The sequence below is a fragment of the Wolffia australiana genome, chromosome 5 (assembly GCF_029677425.1).
Source record: "Wolffia australiana isolate 7733 chromosome 5, ASM2967742v1".
In the NCBI taxonomy this organism is placed as follows: domain Eukaryota; kingdom Viridiplantae; phylum Streptophyta; class Magnoliopsida; order Alismatales; family Araceae; genus Wolffia; species Wolffia australiana.
In genome coordinates, this window is record NC_135839.1 from 3,709,248 (window position 1) to 3,737,112 (window position 27,865).

The 27,865-nt window shown below is 41.2% G+C and overlaps 1 protein-coding gene across 1 annotated transcript; it reads left to right on the forward strand.

Moving 5' to 3' along the window:
- The first annotated feature begins 47 nt into the window (after positions 1–47).
- LOC144702984 (DExH-box ATP-dependent RNA helicase DExH3-like) lies at positions 48–27,826 on the forward strand. Its single transcript, XM_078575033.1, has 19 exons — positions 48–647; positions 1,118–1,269; positions 1,351–1,438; positions 8,837–9,082; positions 10,138–10,233; positions 11,461–11,649; positions 11,744–11,903; positions 11,993–12,123; positions 12,701–12,868; positions 12,959–13,231; positions 19,956–20,150; positions 20,216–20,419; positions 21,580–21,649; positions 21,913–22,061; positions 25,747–26,055; positions 26,588–26,647; positions 26,779–26,931; positions 27,019–27,129; positions 27,194–27,826. The coding sequence occupies exons 1-19, from the start codon at positions 207–209 to the stop codon at positions 27,668–27,670; spliced, it is 3,672 nt and encodes a 1,223-aa protein (XP_078431159.1). The 5' UTR covers positions 48–206; the 3' UTR covers positions 27,671–27,826.
- The last annotated feature ends 39 nt before the right edge of the window (positions 27,827–27,865 follow it).

Below are 27,865 nucleotides of genomic sequence, written 5' to 3' on the forward strand. Positions count from 1 at the left end.
GGCTGCCGTTCCCTTTCACTCAGTTATAAGAGGGCATTCCCGCTCCATTTTCTCAATTCACTCCTCTCCTTCCTCGTCCACCATCGAACGAGAGAGCTCTGTGCTCTACTGCTGTTCCTCCGCCGCCCTCGAGCTTCTTCGTTCTTCGCGTCTGCTGCGATCTGTGCCCTAGATGAAGGTGTAGAGAACGGCTCTTCTCGTGGAACATGCCCTGTACGGCTCTGCTGCGCGGGTGTTTCTTGATCGGCGATCGCTGTAGAATGCATCTTGCCCCGTCCTGGAGAGATTCCACCAGACTCAGCGTTCTTCCAGTTCTTCGTTTCAGGCGAATTGGCCGTGCTATGGGAGAGCAATTGAGCTCTGCGCAATCTGGAATCGGTCCCGCGGTGTTCGCTGCTCAAGCTGTTCCGCGACTCCGATCAGTGATTGTCGCTGCCAATGGCACCGTATTTACGTCTAATCCGGCGTCTCAGCCGCTTGATTTTGATTGGCGAGGGAATCAGGGCGCGGCGCTGCCTCCCGGTGGCAACGGCGGATATGGGTATTTCAATCAGCCTTCATCGAGTTATGCTAGGTTTGCGTATGATGATTATTCCGAAGAAGGCTCTGATAGGGACGTGGACATTTCATCGAATTCCTCCAACAAGGTTGTTGCTTTGCCTTATTCTTAACGACGTTGCCGCAGCCTTAAAGATATTTGAACTGACGGAATGCAGATGCTAGAAGTTAGGCTTGAAAGTTTTTGGTTTTATGATCGGGTCAACTCTTTTTTAGTTGTCTAACCGCAGTCTGAGAAATCATGTTTGAGAAAGAACTTTTTGGATAATAGAATGGTCTCCGCTCTGTACTTGCATTCGATTCGTTTCATTTATCGCAGTGATTTTTTCTTGTATTTATTGCATTGCTTGGTTTTTTTTTTTTTTTTTTTTGCTCTCAAAACTGGTTTTTCTTTCGCAGAATGAAAAATATTCCGTTGATTAATCATGGAGGATCGTACGCACATCTTGTAGTCAATAGGCATCGTTTTTTTTTTTGTTTTGAATTTATGAACTTCAAAGTGATGCCTATTCATCTTATGTGGAAAACCTCTCTCTGAGTATCTGTCGATAACTTTCAGGCTTCTACTCTTGAAAACGTTGAAGAATGGAAGTGGAAGTTAAGCTTACTTCTTCGAAGCACAGACGAGCAAGAAGTAGTATCAAGAGAAAAAAAAGATAGACGTGATTATGAGCAGCTAGCTGCATTGGCCTCTAGGATGGGTTTATATAGGTATGAAACTTCTGTGTGTTGATGAATTCATTGCTTTCACTTTTATCAGATGCAATGAATTAATTACGGAAATTATTGCAGCCGTCAATATGTAAGAGTCGTTGTCTTCAGCAAGGTTCCATTGCCGAACTATAGATCTGACCTTGATGATAAACGGCCTCAACGAGAGGTAGCTGATTGTGAAACTTTATCTGTCTCTTTGACTCGACTTACAAAGACTCATCTAATCTCAGATGTATTTCATGGTCTGAGATTTTGTGATGTGAATTATTTTATTTTTCCTTTGTTGATGTGTAATCACCGAGTTTTTAATGCACAGTTCCTAGCTTTAGAGACTGACTGTTGGACTTCACTGATCATAGCCGTTAAAAGGTCTCGATATCTTGTGAAAGCCGATCATCTCATGCTCACTGATATATGTTAGCTTATGGAATATGCTGTAGTTTTGAATGTTGACGGGTAGTTGTAATTTTCTAAAACTGATTGTGAAACTTTATTGTCCTTTTGATTCAGCTCTCAAAGACCTTGCTAATCTAATGCGTATCATTTTCTTAATGATTATTTAATCTAATGTTGACCTCCTGGGACGTCCTCCTTTTGCACCCCTCTTTTAAATCTAATATGTATCTATCCGTTGAGATCTTGTGATGTCAAACTATTTTCTGTTTCTTTACCAACTGTATGATCATCGGGCTAGAAATGCTTATTTGATAGCTATAGGCACTTTCTGCATGCATAAGGCATTCAATGACTCTGCTGATCCTACCCATTGAAAGTTCTCAAAATCTTTTGAATGCGTCTCATCTCATGTGTCGACTTGGCTTCTTGATCAGTGAAGGAGTAGGAAGGCGAGAGAGACAGAAGAAGAAAACGAAACTTTTTATTTCTCCAAAAACATGCATACACATTGAGTTTTCCCTCCCTTTTATAGGGGGGAATTAACTAGCCGTTAATAACGGCTAGTGTTATAACGGCTATGAAATTAGCCGTTATAACTTACCCGAATCCGATAAGGATTCGGGTAATGGGTCTACCCGGACCCGATAGTGGATCTACCTAAAACCAATAGAGAGAGAAAACAATTAATGTTTTAGGCTTATATTTCGGCCTATACATTTAACACTCCCCCTCAAGTGTAGGAATGGATATTTGCCATTCCAAGCTTGGATATTAAGTGCTGAAGACTCTTGGTAGGTAGACCCTTGGTGAAGATGTCTGCGCATTGTTCTTCAAACTTGACATGCTCTGTCTTAATTATCCCTCGTTCCAAATGATCTTGAATATAGAAACGGACGATGTTGACATGTTTCATCTTGTCGTGATCGACTGGATCATGTGCAATGCTGATGGCAGATTTGTTGTCTCAGCGGATGATAATTGGGCTTATATAGTTAATCTTCAGATCATCTAGTACATGTTTAATCCACATAACTTCGTCAATTCCTTTGGACATAGCACGGAATTCAGCTTCTGTACTTGATTTTGATACTACACTTTGCTTCTTGCTTCTCCAAGTCACTAGGTTTCCTCCAAGTATTGTACAATACCCAGTAGTTGACCTGTAATCAAGACGAGATCCCGCATAGTCAGAATCAGTGTATAAAGTGAGATCAAGTTTACCTGTTTTCCGGTATGCGATGCCCAGTCCTGGAGTACTCTTTAGATACCTGAGAATTCTATTAATAGCTTGAAAATGAGAGTTTTTGGGTAAGTGCATAAATTGACTTAAAACATTGACTGCATAACAGATATCTGGTCTGGTATGTGACAGATATAAGAGTTTTCCAACAATACTTTGATATGAATTAACATCTACTCTAGGTTCATCCTCATTGATAGTTAGTTTATGATTAACCTCAATCGGTGTTACATTTGTATGACAATTGACATGCTTTGTTTCTTCTAGGAGTTCTAGAATGTATTTTTGCTGTGTCATTAAAATTCCTTCACTTGAGCGTGCAAATGCTATTCCTAGGAAATACTTTAGGGGCCCTAATTGTTTAACTTGAAAATTCTCCTCCAAGTGAAGTTCAAGATTTTTCATTTCTTCTAGATTATTTCCTGTGATTATGATATCGTCCACATATACTATCAAGATTGTTATCTGTCGACTTGACTCTTTGCTCAGTGGGGATGTAGAGATAATAGTCAGAGAGAAGGGAGAAGAGACAAGGAAGAAAATCAATCTATTTCACCATAAAAGGTTACTCACAACATGCCTAGGTACCTCTCCTTTTATAGGAGAATTAACTAGCCGTTAATAACGGCTAGTGTTATAACGGCTATAAAATTAGCCGTTATAACTTACCCGAATCCGATAAGGATTCGGGTAATGGGTCTACCCGGACCCGCTACTGGATCTGCCTGGATCTGATAAGAAAAATAAAAATAAACATTCTTGGGCTTATAAATCCGCCTTTACATTTAACACTCCCCCTCAAGTGTAGGAATGGATATTTGCCATTCCAAGCTTGGATATCAAATGTTGAAGACTCTTGGTAGGCAGACCCTTTGTAAAGATGTCTGCGCATTGCTCTTCAGACTTGACATGCTCTGTCTTTAGTATCCCTCGTTCCAAGTGATCTTGAATATAGAAACGGTCGATGTTGACATGCTTCATCTTGTCGTGATCAACTGGGTCATGTGCTATACTAATTGCAGATTTGTTGTCGCAGCGGATGACAATTGGGCTTATATAGTTGACCTTTAGATCGTCCAGCATATGTTTAATCCACATGACTTCGTCAATCCCTTTTGACATAGCACGAAATTCAGCTTCCGTACTTGACTTGGATACAACACTTTGCTTCTTGCTTCTCCAAGTCACCAGGTTTCCTCCAAGTATTGTACAATACCCAGTAGTTGACCTGTAATCAAGACGAGACCCCGCATAGTCAGAATCAGTGTATAAAGTAAGGTCAATTTTACCTGTTTTCCGGTAGGCGATGCCCAGTCCTGGAGTTCCCTTTAGGTACCTGAGAATTCTATTTACAGCTTGAAAATGAGAGTTTCTGGGTGAGTGCATAAATTGACTTAAGACATTTACTGCATAACAAATATCTGGTCTGGTATGTGACAGATATAAGAGTTTTCCAACAATACTTTGATATGAGTTAACATCTACTCTAGGTTCATCCCCATTGATAGTTAATTTATGATTGACTTCAATTGGTGTTTCATTTATGTGGCAATTGATATGCTTTGTTTCTTCTAATAGTTCTAGAATGTATTTTTGCTGTGTCATCAGAATTCCTTTGCTTGAGCGTGCAAACTCTATTCCTAAGAAATACTTTTAACTTGGAAGTTCTCATCCAGGTGCTGTTCGAGAATTTTCATTTCTTCTAGGTTGTTCCCTGTAATTATGATATCATCCACATATACTATCAAGATTGTTATCATTCTGTGAGATGTTTCCTTAAGGAACATGGTGTGTTCCCCATTACATTGCTTATATCCAAGATTCTTCATGGTTTGGGTAAATCTTCCAAACCATGCTCTAGGCGATTGCTTTAATCCATACAGGGCCTTTCTTAGTCTACATACCTTGCCTTGACTTGTTTTCCCTTCATAGCCTGGTGGAACATCCATGTAGATTTCTTCCTTTAGGTCGCCATGAAGGAAAGCATTTTTTATATCATACTGATTTAGAGGCCAGTCTAGATTGACTGCTAGTGATATTAAGATTCTGATGGTGTTCATTTTTGCTACAGGAGCAAATGTCTCCTGATAGTCGATTCCATAGGTTTGAGTATACCCCCTAGCTACAAGTCTAGCCTTATATCTTTCAAGACTGCCATCTGACCTGCATTTGAGTGTAAAGACCCATTTACACCCTACCGTTCTTTTATCCCTGGGTCGGTCCACAAGTTCCCATGTATTGTTCTGTATTAGTGCATTCATTTCTTCGTCCATTGCTTCTTTCCATCTGACATTCTTCATAGCTTCCTGTGGAGATTTTGGAATAGGTATATCTTGGATTTTGGTGAGAAAAACCTTGTAACTAGGTGATACCTTTTGATAATTTAGGTAATTTAGTATTGAATAAGGAATTGGTTTCACACAGTTCCTAGTTCCTTTTCTTACTGCGATTGGCCAATCATTCTCTCCAAGATTTTCTACACAAGTCATTTCTCCCCCTTGAGTCGAAATTTCTCCCCCTTCACCCAAATCCGAGATCCCTTTGTGATTTTCCTTTCTCTTCCTCTTATAATATTTTGGGTATGGAGATACAAAATGGGGTTCAGATAAGTCATGTGTTCTCCTGGAAATGCCTGGATCATCGCAGGGTGGTTCTTCCTCATTCTCAGTTATGAAAGTAGGTAACTCCATTGCAGGAGTAGGGGAAGTCGCCTGATCAGGTTGGATTCCATTATTTTCCAGGGAGAGACTATCATCTTCACTCATAAGTAGGTGATGTGTGTCTTTATGACTCTCAGTACCCCTGGGCTTGTAGTAAAGTAGTTTTTCATCAAATAGTACATCTTTGGTGACCATATATTTCCTAGTAATGGGATGATACATCTTGTATCCTTTCTGGGTAACAGAATATCCAACGAAGACGCACTTAAGTCCTTTTGTATACCACTTGTTGTGTTTGTATGTATGGTTGTATACATATCCAACACATCCAAAGATTTTTACGGGTAAACCAGTTTTCAATTTTACTGTTGGATAGTGGCTTTCCATTAACTCTAGAGGGCTTTTGAATGCTAGGGTTTTTGAGGGCAGTCTATTTATGAGGTGAGTGGATGTCATTACTGCAAAACCCCATAGGTTTGCAGGAATATTTCCATGAATAAGGAGAGTTCTCCCCTTATCTACGATATCCCCTATTTTCCTTTCGGCAAGACCATTTTGCTGTGGGGTATAAGCACACGAAGTTTCATGTCTTATCCCTTCGGATCTGAAAAATTCCCTAAGCTCGTCATTAAGGAAATCCTTGGCATTGTCAGTCCTGACTCCTTGAACTGGATCACCAAACTGTCTACGGATAAGGTTACACAGTCCTTTTAGGTTCTGAGTAACTTCAGTCTTATTTTTGAGTAAGAATACCCAACTATATTGACTGTAGTCATCAGTACATACAAGAAAATAACGATGTCCCAGTATATCTATTTGAGGGGATGGTCCCCATACATCACAGTGGATGTTTTGAAATGGTTTGGTCATTCTGGTGTCACTCGGTGGATAGGGAACTCTCTTGAATTTCCCTAATTGACAAGATTCACAAATGATATGTTCCACTGAAATATGTTCACATAAGTGTGGGTACATGCATTTTAGAAGATGGAAGGAGGGATGACCCATCCTTTGATGAATCTCCATGATAGAGTCTCGGGGTGCTACTGTTGCCACCTTGGGGTTGTCTTTCATCAGGGTGCTAGGTAATGTCCAGGGTAGATAGTAGAGGCCGTTTTGAACTTTAGCTAGTCCAATCTTCCACCCTTGATCCTTATGACATAAATAGGCATCCAAATTATCAAACAGTATATTATATTCCCTTATCTTTGCAAGCTTTTGCACTGAGACTAGGCTTACAAACAATTTTGGGACATGTAACACATCGGTTATCTCACCAATGGGTTGGATGTTCACACTACCAATGCCTTCTACTTGAAGTAGGGTACCATCAGCAGTTTGAACGTGTTTTCGAGGAGCAATTTTTTCATATGTCGTGAAGATTTCTCTTCTTGATGACATATGGTCTGTTGCTCATGAATCTAGGATCCAGGCTTTTTCTGGATTCCTAGTAAACAATGTAATATGAGTAAGTATTTCCCCTTTACCAGTATTAGCCATGGATGTGGATCCAATGACTGCACCTCCTGAGATGATTGACTTCATAGCTTGGAATTCTTGGATCATCTTGTGGAGGTCCTGGGCTGAAGGGAGGTTGTCTGAATTTGCTGCTCCTTGCTGTGCTAAGTGGGCTCTGGCAATGTGTGGAGGCTTTCCATGAAGCTTCCAACATTTATCTTTAATGTGGCCCCTTTTCTTGCAGTAGGTGCAGACCAGATCTTCTCGGTTGACCTTTTCAGTCCCAGTTTGGCCAGGAGTATGTTGGCCTTTAGTAGCATATGCAGTGTTCTCGATGACACCATGGTTTGCCTTTAAGCGACTCTCTTCTTGCATGGCTTTGGAAACTGCCTGGTCGAACGTAGGCTCTTCCTCCCTGTTGTATAGTTGACTCCTTATGAGCTCGAAGTCAGGTCTGAGTCCTTGTAAGAGTTGACACAATCGATCAGTAGCCTGATGAGCTCTGGCGATTGGATCAATAGAAGGTGGTCGGCAGTGGTCCAACTCATTATGGATTGCCCTTAACTTGTTTGAATAAGTTAGGACATCCATATCTTCTTGCTTGAGAGTATATGCTTGTACAATGAGATCCAGTATTTTCGCCTTGTCTCCCCTCTTGGAGTGATTTCGGTGAATTGCTTCCCATAATTCCTTAGCTGTATCATAGGAAGAGAGACTGGTAAGCTGTTCAGATGCTATAGAATCTAGCATCCAGGCGAAGACAAACTCTTCTTCAGTTACCCATCTTAGAAAACTTGGGTGATCTTCATCTGGAGGACTTTCAAAGAGATGATGAGTGAGCTTCCTAGGCTTTAGGACGGCCTGGATGTTCCTCTCCCATAATAATAGATTATTGCCATTGAATATGTTGCATTTGGCAATAACTGGAAATTGAGTGATCCATCTTTCAGCAAGTGGAATCTGATGTTCTGATGATGCCATCTGAGCAGAGATTTTTCCAGCTTCGCCTGCCATATAGCCAGAAACACCAGGACTTCTTGCAGACGAAAACTTTGGAGCTTTAGAGCAGAAGACACAGTCCTCCCGTGGGATGACTTTGTAGCAGAGAAAAATAAACTCCAGAGATCGCACGAATTTAGCTCCTACCAACTAGAGGAAGATCCTCCCGTGGGATGAACTTCTTCTTTAACACCGATCTTGGAGCTCCAGTTTCCCAAAAACACAGGCAATCAGCAAGCCCGCTTTGATACCATGTCGACTTGGCTTCTTGATCAGTGAAGGAGTAGGAAGGCGAGAGAGACAGAAGAAGAAAACTAAACTTTTTATTTCTCCAAAAACATGCATACACATTGAGTTTTCCCTCCCTTTTATAGGGGGGAATTAACTAGCCGTTAATAACGGCTAGTGTTATAACGGCTATGAAATTAGCCGTTAGAACTTACCCGAATCCGATAAGGATTCGGGTAATGGGTCTACCCGGACCCGATAGTGGATCTACCTAAAACCGATAGAGAGAGAAAACAATTAATGTTTTAGGCTTATATTTCGGCCTATACATTTAACATCATGCACACTGCTACATTACGTTACAGGTTGTGTAATAATTTTTTAAAGCTCATTTGTTGTAGGTTTATGCAAAAAACTGTTGTCTTTCATCGTTTTTTGTTCTCTCAATCTTGTATATTGATATATTTTTTAATTTTTTTTTTCTGGTAGAGGCGCCTATTCGCGCCCGCGCGGGCCCATGTATATGGATATGTGTGCATTTATATTTGAAATAATCTTGTATATTGATATCTCTGCCTTTCAGGTCTCAATCCCGTTTGGTTTGCACAGAGAGGTTGATGCTTTGCTTCGGGAGTATCTTGCTCATAAGCGTTCTAATCGTGATACTATTCCTCCTGGTACCTTGTTGAGGTCGAGCAGTAGTGACAGTTTCATGACTGAGGATTCAATTATTGACCAACAAGACCCTTACATGTCTACCTCTCCTGCCGTGGAGCGAATTCTGAGGAGAAAAAGCTTGCAGCTGCGAGAACAACAACAAGCATGGCTGGTGAGTCTTACTTCAATCAATTCTCAATAGTTATTACTGTGTTCTGCTGTTTTCCTTTAACCTTCGATTTTCCATGCTTGGCACACTCTAAAACGTTCATATGATTTGTGTATCTAAAAATTAGTTCTTTCAGCAATTGTCTTCCCCGGAACTTTTTTATCTAAGTCATAGTTTTCATTTCTTGAAGCATCTGCTTTTTGGTGACCGCCTTTTTACGTTTTACCATTAAAGGAAAAAATGAAAAAGCCGACAAATCTGAGGTAAACAGAGAGAGAGATGGGTGGATGGATTGAAGGAGACTGAGGAAGGGAGAAACACGGTCATTTAAAACTAGGGTTCCCGTTGAAGTAATTTTAGAAAGAGTGAAAGAGGAAGGAGGGTTTTTAACAGTTACTGAGTAGAATTTTTATTCAAGCCCAATAATATTAGTGACCCAAAATCGGGCCAATTTAAATGGATAAAAAAAGAAAGGCTGGTAGGACTCCACCACCAACATTTTTGCAAAGGAAGAAGCGCACAAAAGTCACACATGCTAATGTTAAAAAAAAAGATAACCTGCTGACGAACCACGGATCATCCTTGATGAAATGCAGGGCCACCCATGGAATGCGACATATTCTTCTCACAGTTCCTGGAAAATATATTTTCATGTGTGCAATAAAAAGATCTTTTTAATCTTATGCTGTGATGGGACTGAAGCGCAAAAAATTGGTGTTTATAGTTATTTCAGGTTGAATGATCGTAATTCCCTTGCTTTGCGTAGTTAAGGAAATTTGTGATCGTGGTTGACTCTTTTGTATCCTTCTCCCCAGTTCCATCCCGTTTTCTTCCTCTGTTTGTAATTTACTTAATAAGTGTGCTTCTTCGAGGCTTTGTATACAGCTTTTCTTCAAATAGTTGAATCTTGGTAATCTGAATCAATTAGCGATTGAAAACAGTTGTTTTGCTCGGGAAATGTGATGTTTGGGGGAAATTTTATATCACCAGCGAGATTGTACTTGGTCATGCGTGACATATGCTTACTCCTGATACTCTTCGTGCTTATTAATTCACAGGAATCACCTGAGGGTCAGAAAATTCAAGCATTTCGCAGAAGCCTTCCATCTTACAAAGAAAGAGATGCGCTGTTGTCTGCAATCTCACACAATCAGGTACGTTCCTTTTGGTGTCTATTACGCTCCCCAAGGAAGTAATAGGATTCAATCTTGGACAATAACCAAGAAATTACTGGGAATAGCAAATTTGTGAATGTTGGGGAGAATTCAAGCAAAAGTGGACATACTTTTGAGGTTAGTCAAAGGAGGATATACCTTCTGCCTCTGGAACTCTTTGCCAACAGGAAGCTTTTGTAGAAGAAGAGAAGAGGAGATGATAAAGGGGAAACGCCTATCATTCTTTCATTTGATATTGCAACGCTTTTGATACAATGGATGATTTTTGTACTGAGTCTTATGAACCCAATAAAATATCTATTTATAACGGTTATGAAGTTTTTCTAAAAAAACCAGTTTTTTTTTATTTGAAGAAAAACAAAACCGGTTATAAGGTGGCAGGAAAGAGAAAAATGGGCGTTCAATTAAACGAGAGAAAGAGAGTTGGAGTTAAATAGAAAGATAAATACGCCCGCTTTGGCATCTTCTAATCTATAAAGACTACTAATATGTTCCCATTTTACCCTTTTGTGATTTATTTATTATTACCTTTTTTGTATCTTTGTGAGTGTATTGATGAATTGGGTAATATACCCAATACATTCTGGTATCTTATTTAAGAGTCCCAAGTTTGTAATCCCGAAGGGGAGATAGAGATAGAGAAACAGATATAGATAGATAGAGGTAGAGATTGAAACAGATACAGAGATAGAGAAACACATAGAGATAGATAGAGGTAGAGATTGAGACAGAGACAGAAATAGCAAAACAGATGGAGGTAGATAGAGGTAGAGATTGAAACAGAGACAGAGATAAAGAAACAGATGGAGGTAGATAGAGGTAGAGATTGAGACAGAGACAGAGATAGAGAAACAGATAGAGGTAGAGATAGATAGAGATAGAGAGAGATAGAGATAGAAATAGATAAAGAGATAGAGATAGATATGGATAGAGATATAAATAGATGGAGATAGAGATAGAGGGACAAGGCTAAAGATGCCGGGAAAAACTAACCAAATGATAAAAGAGGAAGGGGAATGCTAACCTATTGATAAAAGACCATGATGCCCCTAGTTCCCTGAAACGACATAAATAGACCTAAAGGTGCTGGGTTTCGCATCAGAAACTTATTTTTCCTTCTTTATTTTAGTCAGCTATTTTAGTGGGTGGGTGATTTGGTTTAGGTGATTTCCTGTGCGATGTTGTGATACTTGCTCTAACCTGCAGGTTGTAGTAATTTCGGGTGAAACTGGTTGCGGTAAAACTACCCAACTTCCACAGTATATTTTAGAGTCTGAAATAGACTCCGTTCGTGGCGCATCATGCAGTATTATTTGCACTCAGCCTAGAAGGATTTCAGCCATGTCTGTGTCTGAGAGAGTTGCTGCAGAGAGAGGCGAAAAACTGGGTGAATCTGTAAGTTTATCCCGTTCAGGAGCTGAAGAATCTTGTCAAATGAAAGCACTTGATGTTTGAACCTTCTTATTGATAATTTACTACATCTTCCTAGGTTGGTTACAAAGTTCGTTTGGAAGGGATTAAAGGAAGAGATACGAGGCTGCTCTTCTGCACAACAGGGATACTCCTCCGAAGGTTACTGGTGGACAGAAATCTTAAAGGTGTCACTCACGTTATTGTGGATGAAATTCATGAGCGGGGCATGAATGAAGGTAAAGATTGAGTCCTACCATTGCAATTTCTAAATTTGATAAGATATTATTACTTTGATTAAATATTGTTTGTTTTTGGTCCTTTCCAGATTTCTTGTTAATTGTCTTGAAAGACCTCCTTCCTCGCCGACCAGAGTTGAGGCTTATTTTGATGAGTGCAACTCTGAACGCTGAACTTTTTGCGTCGTATTTTGGGAAATCCCCTATTATACACATCCCGGTGAGTTCTCTTCAGTAATTCTAAGTGGTACATTGTTATGAATTCCGATCAATCGTCTCATCTCATCAGAGAAATTTTCTTAGGAAATCTGTCATTTTATCATGACCTCTTATACTTTATTTACTGTCAATATAATTGGTTTGCTTAAAGATCAGTATTGTATAAAGGGATTTTTTGTACAGGGCCTTGAGTATCATATTTAGTAATCTTAGTTCGCCTCTACCATGTACTTGTCCGTTAAATATACATGTTTTCGGCCATAAATAGAACATTTTCACGTTATCCTTTTTTAGGCGACCAATCATATATTTTGATTGTTTCTGCGGAATTTTTTTATTATGCCTGCTGAGTTATTTTCCTATCATGCATGGCATCAAAATGAGTTAAAACTTTTTAATTGTTTACCTCTACATTTACTTAGTTAAGATTGCAGGACATAAACACGAGGTGTTCTTTTTTGGAAAACTGTAGCCAATTGTTTTGGAGATTTTCTACTTATGCCAAGCAGAGCCTTTTTCTCGCTAGAAATTAAGGTCTTGAATGATGCTCTCATTCTCTTTAATTTTTTCATTTGTAGGGCTTTACTTATCCTGTTAGAACTCGATTTCTGGAGGATTTTCTTGAAATGACAGGATACAGATTGACGTCCTACAACCAGATCGACGACTACGGGCAAGAAAAGTCCTGGAAAATGCAGAAACAGACTCTGAAGAAAAGGAAGAGCCAAATCGCTTCTTCTGTGGAGGTGTGGAGAAATTTCTTTTTTTTCTTGAATTTATGAATTACCCAAAGAATGTGAACTAACCTTACATTCTTTATTTCTTCTATTGTACAGAATGCATTGGAATCTGCGGACTTTAGGAGTTATAACCTGAGGACACGCGAGTCACTGGCTTGCTGGAATCCAGATACACTTGGCTTCAATCTTATTCAAGACGTCCTATCCCATATTTGTCAAAAAGAAAGACCTGGTGCAGTTCTTGTTTTTATGACTGGGTGGGATGACATTAATGCCCTCAAGGAGCAGCTACAAGCACACCATCTTCTTGGAGATTCTAACAGGGTCTTATTGCTTGCTTGCCATGGATCGATGGCCAGCTCAGAGCAGGTATTATGTTTGGTCTAACTCGTAGTTGGCCTTTTTCTGCTAAAATAATTATAGTTCCTTGAACGTATTGGTTTCCTCATCAAATGCAAAGAGGAACTTTTCAAGAAAATCTTGCAATTCAACTATGAATTCAATTGTTTAAATGATATGCCCCCTCGGAAAGGTATCGACTAGCTGTGGTAGGCCCAATACCGAAAGGATACATGATCACTATAGAACCCAACAATTTTCCCAAAGTGACAAGAGTTTCAAAAATCGCAGGACTGAGACGGAAGAGCATACAACAGGGAGAACAGATTATGATAATCAAGGAGAGAATGGGAAAGAGGGGATGGATCTTACAGAGACAGGGTGTTGGAGTAGGGAAAGGTAGAGATGGAGAAGAGAGTCCCACAATGGTAGATCCTGCAGATTTCCTGCGCCTAACCTCCTTTTATAAGAGTAAAGCTTGATCCACTCCTCGGATCAGGAAATCAAGTGTGCTTAGCGGAAGCTGGCTCTGAGGTACCCAGATTCTGCTGGCCCGATGGAGTATTTCACTGGCAGTGAGAAAAGATCCGGTATTCCATTGTTAAAAAAAAAGAAGAGATCCGATATTCCATTTCTAGGTGGACAACAATGGGTTTATACCGTAATCCATTGCTGCAGCTAGGATGAGGACAAGGATGACGATAATGAGTTATATTCATCCTATTGCAGAAAAATGACAAGGATGACAACAACTTATCATAGTTATGAGGTGATACACAACAATTCTTCCCCAAGAGCTACTGAAGAAAGAAATGAAATGCAAATCAATAGATGACATGTGTCTTTATACTGTATGTGCGAGAAGCTGTAAATAAACAGATCGTAAAGGAGCAGGACGCTCAGACTTTTCTGAAGTGGTTGCAGAGGGCAACCTGGTGGCTGGTAGCGGGATTGATCCTGCTGTCCAGAGGGTAGATCTCTACCAGAGATCTCTAGTAATCCCTTTCCGCTTTTATACCCTCTCTTCTATTCCGTTTTCACCATTGTTCTTGTTCTCTATTTAAGATCTTGGATTCAGGAACTATTGAATGGGGTTTCTTGTTATGAATTTAGCAGAGTCTTTCTGACTGGGAAACATTAATCGATATGTTGCTCATATCATGCAGGAGGCAGAGCGAGTTGAATTGGAGAACCTTATTAGAAAAAAAATCTAAATTATACTCATCATCCCCATTGTCATCTTAGTGCGGACAAATGACAAGGACAATGATGACTTGTCATTGTCTCGCTGGATGCCACGATGGTCACTGTTGGGAAAAAAATAATTATACTCATCATCTCATTATCATCGTAGCCCTGACATGATGCGAACTGTCAGTTTGGGAAAAATCGAAGATAAGGAGCAAAGAATAATTTTTTCATTCAAGGTTCCCCCATACAGATGTTACATGTCCCCTTTTAGAGGGGCTGCATATTCGACCGTTGAAGAGTATGACCGTTGGAATCAACGGTCATATTTTACAATGCTCGGGCCCATTTATAGGATATGGGCCCGATGGTACATTTTGGGCCACATGATCTAACACCCCCCTTCAAGTTGGGTATAGATATTAATCATGCCCAACTTGGACACTAAGGCTTGGAACTGTGGACCAGGAATGCCTTTGGTGAAAACGTCTGCAATTTGCTCCAAAGACGGGATGTAGTGGGGTATAATGAATCCCGCATCAATACTTTGCTTGATATAGTGTCGCGCCACCCGTGCATGTTTCGTCCTTTCATGTTGAACTGGGTTTTTAACCATAGCAATTGCGGATTTGCTATCAGAGTACAGCATCATCCCTCTGTCAGGGAACACCTTCAAATCCTGTAAGATACCTTTAAGCCACATTCCTTCACATACTCCTTTCTTCAGTGCTCGGAGTTCAGCTTCTGCGCTTGACAAAGAGACCTCTTTTTGTTTCTTACTACGCCAGGTGACGAGGTTCCCTCCGATAAAACTGCAATACCCAGAGGTAGACCTGCTATCTTCAAACGATCCTGCGTAGTCAGAATCCGTGTAGAGTGATACACTTGGCTCATTTCCTCTGTTAAATAGTAGGCCAAGTCCAATTGACCCTTTCAGGTATGCTAGAATGCGATCTGCTGCATTTTGATGTGATTCCCGAGGATCATTCATGAACTGACTTAGAGAGTTCACTGCGAAAGCTATATCTGGCCGTGTGTGGTTAAGATAAAGTAGCTTGCCAATAAGTCGTTGAAATGAAATCTTGTTTACCGGTGCGTCTTTGTCGTCTTGTTCAGCCTTTAACTTAACATTGTTATCCACTGGTGTAGCTGCTGGTCGACAATCCAATTTTCCGGTTTCTCTTAACAGATCAAGAATGTACTTATGCTGAGAGAGTACGATCCCTGACCGAGAATAGGCCACTTCGATTCCCAGGAAATATGTCATTTGACCTAGGGCCTTGAGATCAAAAGATGATGAAAGATGTTGTTCCAGATTCTGGATTTCAATGTGGTCGTCTCCAGTGATGATGATGTCGTCCACATATACAATCAGGATTGTGATCTTCCCATCCTTGCCATGTTTTATAAACAAAGTGTGGTCGCTCTCACTTTGAAAGAATCCAACTGCTAATATAACTGTTGAAAATCTCCCAAACCACGCTCTCGGCGATTGTTTCAGTCCATATAAAGATTTCTGGAGATGACATACATCCCCTGAATTGTGACTTAGACGATACCCAGGAGGAGGTGCCATAAAAAACTTCCTCTTTCAATTCTCCATGTAAGAAGGCATTTTTCACATCGTATTGATAAAGTTTCCAATCAAACATTGCTGCAAGTGCGATCAAGACCCGGACCGTGTTTAGCTTGGCAACCGGGGCAAAGGTCTCGTTGTAGTCAACTCCATAAGACTGAGTGTATCCCTGTGCCACCAACCGTGCTTTGTGTCGTGCAACTGACCCGTCTGAATGATATTTTACAGTGAACACCCATCGACTTCCCACTAACTTCTTTCCAGGTGGGAGTGGGCCCATCTCCCAAGTGCCATTCTTCTTTAGTGCTGCCATTTCTTCTTCCATAGCCGTTTTCCATTCTGCAGATAACATAGCTTCCGTCACATTCTTCGGAATAGATACTGTCATCAGAGCTTGAACCACCCGATTATACTCTGGAGAGAGCCGGGAGTAGGATATGTAATTTCTGACTGGATAGAGTTTGGTCTTCGTACAGCTACGAGTTCCCTTGCTTATAGCAATGGACCACCCATCATTTCCTGAGTCTTCTTCACTTGCTGGCATTGTTTCTTCACTGGAATCATCCCGTGGTCTGTAAGACTCCTCCTCCTCCTCAGGCGGACTTGGAGGAGTACTTATAGCTACGATCGTATCTTGGTTTTGGGATGCTGAGGAGAGACTTCGCTGGATACTGTCGCTTCCTGGCTCAGTGGACTCTAGATACGCTTCTGACCGTTCGGAATGAGCATGGAACATTCTGATTTCGTCAAATTTCACGTCTGCAGTGATAAAGATCTTCCTGGAGCTTGGATGATAGCATTTATAACCTTTCTGGGTTGGCGAATATCCCAGAAACACACATTTTAGGGCTCGATGATCCAATTTCCCTGCATGATGCACTTGAACATACACAACACAGCCAAACACCTTGGCTGGGAGGTTAGTCCTTAAAGATAAATGTGAAAATTCAGCAGATAATAGATCAATAGGAGCATGATAATTCAGTGTTTTCGAAGCCGTTCTATTTTTAAGGTGAGTGGCCGTTGCAACTGCCTCAGTCCAGTAATTCTTGGGGCAATTTCCTTGAAACAAAAGGGCTCGGGCTGAAGACATTATATGGCCAATCTTCCTCTCAGCAAGACCATTCTGCTGAGGGGTATTTACACATGAGGACTGGTGAATTATTCCTTTTTCTTCCATGTAATTATTTACTTTTCCACAAAAAAATTCTGTTGCATTATCTGATCTAAATATCTTGACTTTCTTCCCAAACTGTGTATGAATCATTTCACAAAACTTAATGATAACAGATGGAATTTCAGTCTTGGATTTCAGTAGATATACCCATGTATATCTAGAGAAATCGTCCACAAATAGGATGAACCATTTGTGATGGGATAGTCGGAGTATGGAGCAAGGTCCCCATACATCACTGTGGATACATTCAAATGCTGATTGCGTTCTGTGGTCTGAAAGTGGGAAAGAGGATCGTTTGTGTTTAGCAAACTGGCAACTTTCACAATTTAAATGATCAAAAACAATCCCTTTAAATAAGTGGGGATGAGAATGTTTCAGAACATGGAAGGTGGGGTGTCCTAATCTCCTATGCAGGAGGGTGATCCGCTCTTCACTCTGGACGGTATAAGTGGATGTCTGCTCTTCATCCTCCTCCAATCCATCTAGCAAAAGAAGCCCTCCCTTCCTCTTAACAGATGAAATCTTCCGTCCGGTTTCCTTAAGACATAGGAAACAAGAATCTGAGTCTAGAATAAACCGCCAGTCAGTATCATTTACTAACTGAATTAAAGACAGTAAATTCGCTTTTAATTCAGGTACATGTAAAACCCCTTTCAGTAATTTTCCTTTAATTTCAATTGACCCCCTTCCTGCCACTTCTAATATTCCCCCATTTGCGGTAAAAACTCTGAGATTACTGGTTTCTGATTCGTAATTTTTAAATAGCATTTTGTGGGGTGACATATGGTCTGTCGCCCCAGATTCTAAAATCCAAGAAACTGTAGCAGGTGTATTTATAATCGTAGCGAAAGCAAATTTCATACCTGACTGTACGAGGGATGTGGAGCTAAATTTTTGGAGAATTTTGTTCACTTCCGACTGAATAAGCTTCTGAATTTCGCCTCCGTCCTCCCCCTTCCTGGCAGTAGATGGTTCCTCTCCTTCACTAGCCACATAGGCTTTCTTGTGCTGCCCTGGGTTCCACGTCCCTTTCCGGATTTGTTCTTCCTTCCAGGCTAACTTTCTGCAATCCCTTTTAAGGTGGCCTGGTTTCCTGCAATAGCCACAGGTAAGTTCTGAAGAGGTACCTTCCTGTGGAGTGGACTTCTGGTGCTGGGAATTGGTAGAGGACGTGGCTGTCGTATTCACATTGCTCCTTGGTTCTCCTTTCTTAGCCAAGTGAGCCATTGAGACAGGGGTAGGTGTCTCGCCATCTTTGGAATTAAGCTTCTTTCGCCGTTCTGCCCCTTGTAATTCAGAGATAGCTTCCACCAAGGTGGGAAATCTTTCTCTGTGCAGCAGTTGACTTCTAAGATTTTCATACTCTGAATTCAGCCCCATAAAAAAGTGAGAGTTCTAAATTTGGTTTCTCTGAGATAGGACGGTGAGTTCTTGTCGCCTGTGGGCCAGAGAAGGTCCAGCTCCCTCCATATGGCTTTTAATTTCGCAGAATCGGAAGAAATTGACAGGCTTCCCTGTTTCAACGCTTTTTCTTATTCTCGAAGGTCATAGACCAGGTAGTCGCTATGAGTTTCGGCACATGATCTCTGAATTTCTTGCCACAAGTCTCGTACGCAGTTAATAAGTAGATAGTTGTCTGCCTTGTCTGATTCCATATTCTTGATCATCCAGTTGGTGATAAAGGCTTCCTCAGATTCCCAAATTACTCTTTCGAGCTTGGGAGCGTCTTCTGAAGGAGGGTCTTCTGTCAGATGATTCCCCAAGTAGATAGCTTTGAGGGACCTTTGGACCAAAGTTATCCACTTTTGTCCATTGATCCCATTATACTTGATGTCAAGATCTGGTAAAATCAATCTTGGCTGAGTAGGTGTCTCACCGGTCTTAACAGAGGTTAAGGAGGTGATTTCGGATTCCTTCTCAACCACCCTGGATTTTCCCATCTGAAACAAGTAGACGGAGTCTTTCTGAAACCACTCACGGAGTCATTAGTCTCTGAAATCACCACTTCCTTCTCAATCGCCGAGCTCGCAGAGTGATGCTGCCGAAATCACTGCCGAAGGGCGCTGAGGTCGTCGCCAAACTTGCCGAGATCGTAGCTGAAGAAATACCGAAGGACGCCAAAAATCGTTGCCGAAGAAATGCTGCTGAAAGAGGCGCCGAAAGTCGACGCTGAAAAACGTCGCCAAAAGTCGTCGCCGAACTTGCCAAAAAAACGTCGCCGAAGAAATGCTGCTGAGAGTCGTCGCCGAAGGACGCCGAAATCGTCGCAAGGACGCCGAATCTGCCGAAGGACGCCGAATTTGCCGAAACCGTTGCTGAAATAAGGAGAAATGCCGCCACCGGAAAAACGTCGCCTAAGGACGCCAAAATCGTCGCTAAACGATGTTTCCAATCTTGCAAGAAGAACTTGTTGCCGAAAAAGAAAAAGGAACTGTCGCCCTTTGGTGCCTACAACCGCTGCTATGATACCATGTCAGTTTGGGAAAAATCGAAGATAAGGAGCAAAGAATAATTTTTTCATTCAAGGTTCCCCCATACAGATGTTACATGTCCCCTTTTAGAGGGGCTGCATATTCGACCGTTGAAGAGTATGACCGTTGGAATCAACGGTCATATTTTACAATGCTCGGGCCCATTTATAGGATATGGGCCCGATGGTACATTTTGGGCCACATGATCTAACGCGAACAATGACGATTCATCATCATCTTGGACTCCGAATCCTGTTCACACATGTTGTGTATTAAGATTTCATTAATCCTCTCAGTCATAAATATTCGAATGATGTCTATAACTTCGTTTTTATTTGGCAGAGGTTAATTTTTGACAAAGCACCAGAAGGAGTGAGGAAAATAGTCCTTGCAACGAATATGGCAGAGACAAGCATCACAATCAACGATGTGGTATTTGTTGTTGATTGTGGGAAGGCTAAAGAAACATCATATGATGCGTTAAATAACACGCCCTGTTTACTTCCTTCATGGATCTCCAAAGCCTCTGCTCGACAGGTTAGAACAACTATATATCTAAATTTACTGGAATGAAATTAAAATCTAAAAGATTCTTTTTTCAGAGAAGGGGAAGAGCAGGCCGTGTTCAGCCTGGAGAATGTTTCCACCTCTATCCAAGATGCGTTTACGATGCTTTTGCAGAGTACCAGTCACCTGAGCTCCTGCGAACGCCCTTGCAATCTCTATGTCTGCAAATCAAAAGCTTACGCCTTGGAAGCATATCTGACTTCTTATCCAGAGCTCTAGAGCCGCCAGAATCTCTATCGGTGTGGCTAAGATCCTAATGCCTGTTCTTACTGTGTCAGTTAGGATTCAGCTTGTCCAGACATGATTTTTTTTTTGAGTAAAAGAGGGAAGATCACCCGTAATAGGTGATCAACCCAAAATTATTAATAATACAACAGGTTGTGCTTGTCCAGACATGATGACGGCACAACGACGATGAGACAATGATGGAATCATTGTGACAGCATCATTGTCAATGGTCATCATTGTATTATCTCATGTGACACATCCCTGTTGTAAAAAAGTTTCAGTCACATCTCACCACAAAGATGTCTGTAAATCTTGAATGAGATGAGGAAATGATGAGATGAAGAGGAGGATGGACAGAGAGGAACACCAGAAAATAGGGCACAAATAGGTTGGAGTTTCCATTACTAATCCTTTGCCCTTTTATACAAATATGCACTGAGGAGAGAGAGAGAGAGAAAAGCAGTTCCTCCAATGGTCATATTTTTGAAAAATATGACTGTTGGGACCTGTCACATCCAGCTGCTTTTTTTTGCAGCTGGATGTCCAACGGCTAGTTTTTCTAGCCGTTGGAGTCTGGGCCTGATGTAAATCAGGCCCACTATATATTAGGTCCTTAATGGACCTAATATATGGCCCTAATAGGCCCCTCACTATTGGGCCCTTAATGGGCCCTTAGTGGGCTCTTTAATGGGCCCTTAACAGGCCCTTATTTAGATTGATTTTAGTTAGGTTTTCTATTCATTTCCCTAGGGTTATTCTATTACATGTACACGGCCTTTGGCCCATAAGTCAGTCCAATCTGCCCTAAATGGGCCGTGATGATCTAACAATGTCTTTGGCACATCAACAGCCGTCATCTTTTTTTTTTTACAGTTAAAAAAAAACAGCCATCGTCTTTTTCTCTCCCCCACGCTGTCTCTCCCATTCTCTCTCTCCGGCTCTCTCTCACACATTTGATCTCTTCTCCTAACCTCCTTCTGCCATCGCTGCTGCATCGCTCTCTCTCTCTTTCTCTGGCTCTCTGTCTTCACCTGTGTATCTTATGCTCTCTCTCTCTACATCTCTCTCTCTATATCTTCTCTTTCTCTCTCCAGCTCACTCTCTCATATCAGTATAATTTTTTTTAAAATATCCTTGCCCACTGATAACCGTTAGATTCCTCCTTTTTCAGGTTCAGAACGCTGTTGAATACTTGAAACTTATCGGTGCCTTGGATGAAAAAGAAGAGCTAACAGCACTCGGTAGCTCCTACTCAACTTTCTGTGGGAAATATTGATACAAAAAATAGAAGAGTAGATATAGGGAGAAGATAGAGAAGATGCTGATGAGGGCTAGAAAGATAAATTCACATAAAATGGAAAGGCAAATTAAACTCACTCAATTAAGGCATGGTTTGTGTACTCTTTTATAGGTGTACAAACCTAGCACAAATTGCAAATAAATCCAGAAAAAAAACAGAACCCCTGCTTTCATTTGCATGCATCATATTTTCTTTTACTATCAGGGCGGCTGCTATCTTTGCTTCCTGTGGAGCCGAAGCTGGGAAAAATGCTTATTTATGGAGCCATATTCAACTGCTTAGATCCCGTATTGACCATTGTGGCAGGCCTCAGTGTCAGAGACCCTTTCTTAATGCCATTCGACAAGAAAGACGTGAGTATCTCTGTCCCCTTCCTAAAACTCAAACATTTAAAATATATTTTACTTTTCCTATAAAGGATAACTTCCATTCATTTTGAGTTAATTTAATCATCTCTTTTGGTGTCTTAGTTGTTATCATATTAGTAATCAAGAAGTTCTATCAGGGTTCACTGTGCAAGATAACAATGACGAGAGAATGATGACCAGTGATAATAATCCTCATAAGGATGACTAGTATTATTTATATATTTCTCCAAATTTTTTTTTTGAAAATTTATATTTCTCCAATTATGACTCGTACTTGGCATCACGCATGAGGATGATGATGAGCCGTGATGATCCTCACCATTTCATCTGCTCTAGGATGACAACACGATGACAATGACGATAAGTTGATAAGTTTATTTAATATATTTTTTCCTTTATATGTCATTCTCTACTCTCTCTCGGCATCCAGCATGATGATGATGAGTCATTATCTTCTTGTCATTCGTGTGCTCGAATCAAGGATGATAATGATGATCAGAATGGGATTATGAGTACAAGTGTTATAGTTTTTTCTCTTAATGTGACTCTTCGTGTCAGCATGATGGTTATGGGCGCGAAGATGAGTTGTCATTATCCTCATTTTTTGTTCTAGAATGACGACTATCATCATCATCGTCATCATATTGCGGATCATGATTACTACTCATCATTGCCATAGTCATCCTAGCCATGGAAGGGGGACAATAATGATGAATTCGTCATCAAAAGCTAGACGCCGGTTCTATCAGGGTAGCAATGCTATACTTGTACCTTCACTCATCGAACAAAAGGGAAACACCCAAATATAATAATTCACGACCCCTTCAATCAATATATCTTTCAAGATCGGATTAGACAGAACTGAGTCAGGATGATGGGCGGAGCCTGTAGCGGGGGAGATGCAATACACCCTAGAAAATCAGTGCAATTGTGACACGAACCTCCCGAAATCTACAGAGAGACCATGCCTGATCTGGACCACCATGTTATGATCCCCATGGAGATTTAACAACAATCAAGAAATGGACGAGGGAGAGAGAGGATAATAGGAGAGGTGGAAGAGGTAAGAGAGAAGAAGAGAGAGCGATAGGTGGACAAACTATCAAGAACCTCCGAATTGGGAGTTCTTGCCCTCACGAAAGCCGGATACAGCAACTCGTGCCAAGAAACTGCAGGGGGATCATTCATCAATAGTCCCTCTAATGACCTTACAAGGGGGTATTTATAACCCTACAATTTCAAGAATCGGTTATCTCATGAGGACTCTAACACACCAAAACCCTAGCCATCCGATGCAATGAAACAAACAGGTCCAATTACTTCAACAACACGCAACTGCCCCAAAAAAAACAACCAATAACCCATTTATATAGGGGAACTAAAATGGGCCATACATTGGTGGGTTTATTATAACAGGCCTTTAATGAGTTAAGGAAAGTTCAACAGCGACAATACAATAAAGCCCAAAAATAGAAGTCCCCAGTTGACAGATCAAGAAATGGCCTGGAAAGGAAGTGAAAAACACTCTGAGACCTTTTTGAAAGGGGATTTTTTGGCAGGGAAAGGAGTGGGGGAACACTATAAATAAGACTCCAAACACTCAAGAGAAAGAGACAGTTTCGTAATGAGGTTGCTGAGGCGCTGGAGGCTGACTCGGAGATTCTTCATCCAGAGTCAGCGGCTGTAGCCTTGATATCCCTTACTATCCCTACCCAACTCTCTCTCTCCCTTCCCCTTCTGGTATCCAAGTTGCCAAATCCACTGATGCCGCAGTTTTCTACGGGTCCAGAGCTTTCCTGGAAGATCCAGACTTCCATCGTATCAAATTCCTCCTATTTTATCTGCCTTAAAAGATCCGTTGATGAATCAAATTAGTAATTATTATTATTCTTTTTTGAAATATATAAAGGGTGAACACCCGATAAATCAGTGAACCCCTCCTCTCTGGGACCTTAGAGTCCCTTCACCATCAATCCAATCATATTCAAATCCTCTGTTAGCCAATGTTGCTTTTCCATCTCTTATTTTTTCATATTTCTGTTTTAATGTGTAAATGGGTGACATTTCTATAAGTGGACCCATGTGACTTAATATGAGTGGGCCCAGTCCATCTAAGAGTAAGTGACTTGATATGGTGGGCCAGCCCATTTTCTCTTATTTGCTGGTATTTAAACCAGCTGTAATAGGTGGAATGAGTAAGAAGTTCTATTCTCATTTTTGAAAACCCTAGCCACTACAAGAGGGGTTTAGGAGAGAGTGCTGAAGGAAGAATCAGAGCTGCACACAGGGAACTGTTAGAGTCCTTATGAAATTACCGATTCTTGAAATCGTAGGGTTATAAATACCCCATTGTAAGGTTATTAGAAGGACTTTTGATGAATGATTACTCGGTGGTTTCTTGGCACGAGTAGCTGTATCCGGCTTTCGTGAGGGCAAGAACTCCCGATTTGGAGGTTCTTGAGAGTTTGTTCTCCTATTGCTCTCTCTTCTTTTTTCTTACCTCTTCCATCTCTCTTATTCTCCTCTCTATCCCTCGTCCCGTTTCTTGATTTTGTTAGATCTCCATGGGGATCGTAACAGGAACTAGGTTTAAAATCCTCCCTTCTTCGTTGGTCACCCGCTCCAGCCATGTCACCTTTAAACCCTCCTCCGCTTCGTGTATGACTCCATCTGTAGAAGCCATTCTTCCCCTGAACAACACCTTGTTTCGATGCGACCAGATGGCCCACAACACTGCCAATGCTTGGCCACCTTCATTTCCTCTGCTTCTGCAATTTTGGCCTGAGTCCCAGAAAGTCACTTCAGATGTCGCCTTCACCCTTGATAATACTGATAGGGACCTTGATCTGGGTTCGGATCGGAAGGGAAGAGGACGAGGTGAGGCTGGAGATTCCCGGGGTAGAGGGGTGAAACGGGAAGGGTAGGAGAGGAGGCCGAGCAGAGGGGGTAGGGATCAGCCAGGGATGAGCTGCCTGGAGATGCGGTGAGGAAGAGATGATCTCGGGGAACGGGGATCGTGAAGGGAGAGAAGAGGCCAGACCTGGACTTGGAGAGGGGAAGACAAGGCACTACTTCATTCTTCTTCTTCTTTCTTCGCCGCCTCCTAAGGGGGGCATCCCTATTTAAAGGGAAATACATAATTGCCAATGACTGAAATGCCCCTGTGGGCTAAATGACGAAACTACCCCTAGGAGGGTTTAGGATCCTATCAAATACCTGGCTGGCCCAAATCGTGCGAGCAAATACACTCAAAGAAGAGATGATTGCAGTCTTCTTCCCCATTCGAGCATAGCAGGCATTGCGACGATGTATTTATGCAATTACTCTACATCTATACAATGAGTAGAATTATAGAATTACTCTATTTGCCTTAAATTGACAGACATACAATTTTACCCAAAACCCCTTAATAATGTAGAGGGTGACATTTACCCCTGCAGTCTAGCAGTACCGATTTTTTGATGATGCTCTGTTTAAGATACAATGAGTAATTATACAATTACTCTACAACTAAACAATGAGTAGAATTATAGAATCTCTATTTGCCTTAAATGGACAGACATACAATTTTACCCAAACCCCTTAATAATGTATAGAGGAACATTAATCCCTGCAGTCTAGCAGTACCAATTTTAAAATCCCTAATCTTAAATCTACCATGTCCATGTAGCTTGCTGAATCAGCGAAGGCCCAGTTCTCGTGCAAAGACTACAGTGATCACCTGGCCCTGGTACGAGCCTTCGACGGATGGAGAAATGCGGAGAGAGATCAACAGGGATACGAATACTGCTGGAGAAATTTCCTCTCCTTCCAGACTCTTCGTGCCATCGACTCTCTAAGAAAGCAGTTCATGTCCCTGCTCAAAGATGCTGGCTTGTATGATGACGTCACTTCTACCTGCAACTCGTGGTCCCGTGATGAGAACCTCATTCGTGCGGTCCTCTGCGCCGGTCTCTTCCCCGGAATCTGCTCTGTCATCGTGAGTTTCATCACTTGCATTTTTTCTATTTAATCTATTTTCTCCATTTTTGATCTAATATTTTCTATTTTTTATCTATTTTCTCCATTTTTGATCTAATATTTTCTATTTTTTATATATTTTCTCCATCTTTGATCTAATATTTTCTATTTTTTATCTATTTTCTCCATTTTTGATCGAATGTTTTCTATTTTAATCTATTTTCTCCATTTCTGATCTAATATTTTCTGTTTTTATCTATTTTCTCCATTTTTGATCTAATATTTTCTATTTTTATCTGTTTTCTCCATTTTTGAGCTAATATTTTCTATTTTTATCTATTTTCTCCATTTTTGATCTAATATTTTATATTTTTATCTATTTTCTCCATTTTTGATCTAATATTTTCTATTTTTATCAATTTTCTCCATTTTTGATCTAATATTTTCTACTTTTATCAATTTTCTCTTTTTTATATTTATTTTATCTATTTTCCTTTTATCTACTTTTCTCTAGTTCCCTGTTTTTATGTTCTTTATTTTCTTCATGGCAGAACAAGGAAAAATCCATATCATTGAAGACGATGGAAGATGGTCAGGTCATGCTCTATTTGGTGAGTACTTCAGAGCTGAAACCTCTCACGTTCATCATCTTTTTCTTTATTAAATCGTTTTCATACCCATTTTTTAAAAATGATGAAAATTAGAAGTGTAATTATGCTTCTTTCATTGTACCCCGTGATAGAACTCAGTGAACGCGCGGGAGTCCAAGATCCCTTACCCGTGGCTGGTGTTCAACGAGAAAGTCAAAGTAAACACCGTCTTCCTTCGTGACTCTACCGGGGTTCCCGACTCCGTAGTGCTTCTATTCGGGGGATCCGTATCCAGAGCTGGCCTTGTATGCTCCACTCTCCCCCGCTCTTTCTTCGAACTTTGACTTTGACCCATCCATGGGAAAGTTGACTCTAAGTTTGACTTTTGACAGGATGGGCACCTGAAGATGTTGGGAGGGTACTTGGAGTTTTTCATGAGCCCTGAGCTTGCGGAGATGCTCCTGAGGATGAGGGCCGAGCTGGACGAGCTCGTCCAGAACAAGGTGAATGATCTGCCGTCTTCATATTAGTTATAATGCACAATGCTGACGTCATCGTCATCGCCAGCTTTCGAACCCGAAGCTGGACATTGCTAGCTGCGAGAAGCTGCTGTCAGCAGTCCGTTTGCTTGTTGCGGAGGACACGTGTGGCGGGCGGTTCGTCTTTGGTCGACACGAGTCAAAGTCAAGACCAAAGCAAATTTCAAAGTCAAAGTCAATGGTCAATGAGAATATGGTCAGTGGCAGTGGTGGAGGGGGTGACAACCCGAAGAGTCAACTGCAGATGCTGGTGACGAGGGCCGGGCACGAGCCCCCGGTGTACTCCACGAAGTCGGTAAAAAACAACCAATTCCGATCGACGGTGGAGGTCAACGGGATGCAATTTGTGGGTCCACCCTGCGGCAACAAAAAACAGGCAGAGAAAGAGGCGGCAACGGAGGCGCTTGATTGGTTGTTGAGTGGGGCCCCTAGTGGATGCAGGGATGGTGACCACGTGTCCATGCTGCTCAAGAAGAGCAGGAGGAAAACCCAGAGGAGGATTTAACCTGGGTTGACTATTGGTCAACGTTGACCAAATGTCCGTGATATGTATAGCTGTTTTTGACAAGGCATATCTCACGAGAATTATCGCGTATCGGAGGCCGCACCGGTTAAATGCGTGGTTTTTGCCTGCTAATGAAATATGTGATAGTTTCTTTTACTTGCTGACAATGTATATATATATATTGGGGTTTAGGGT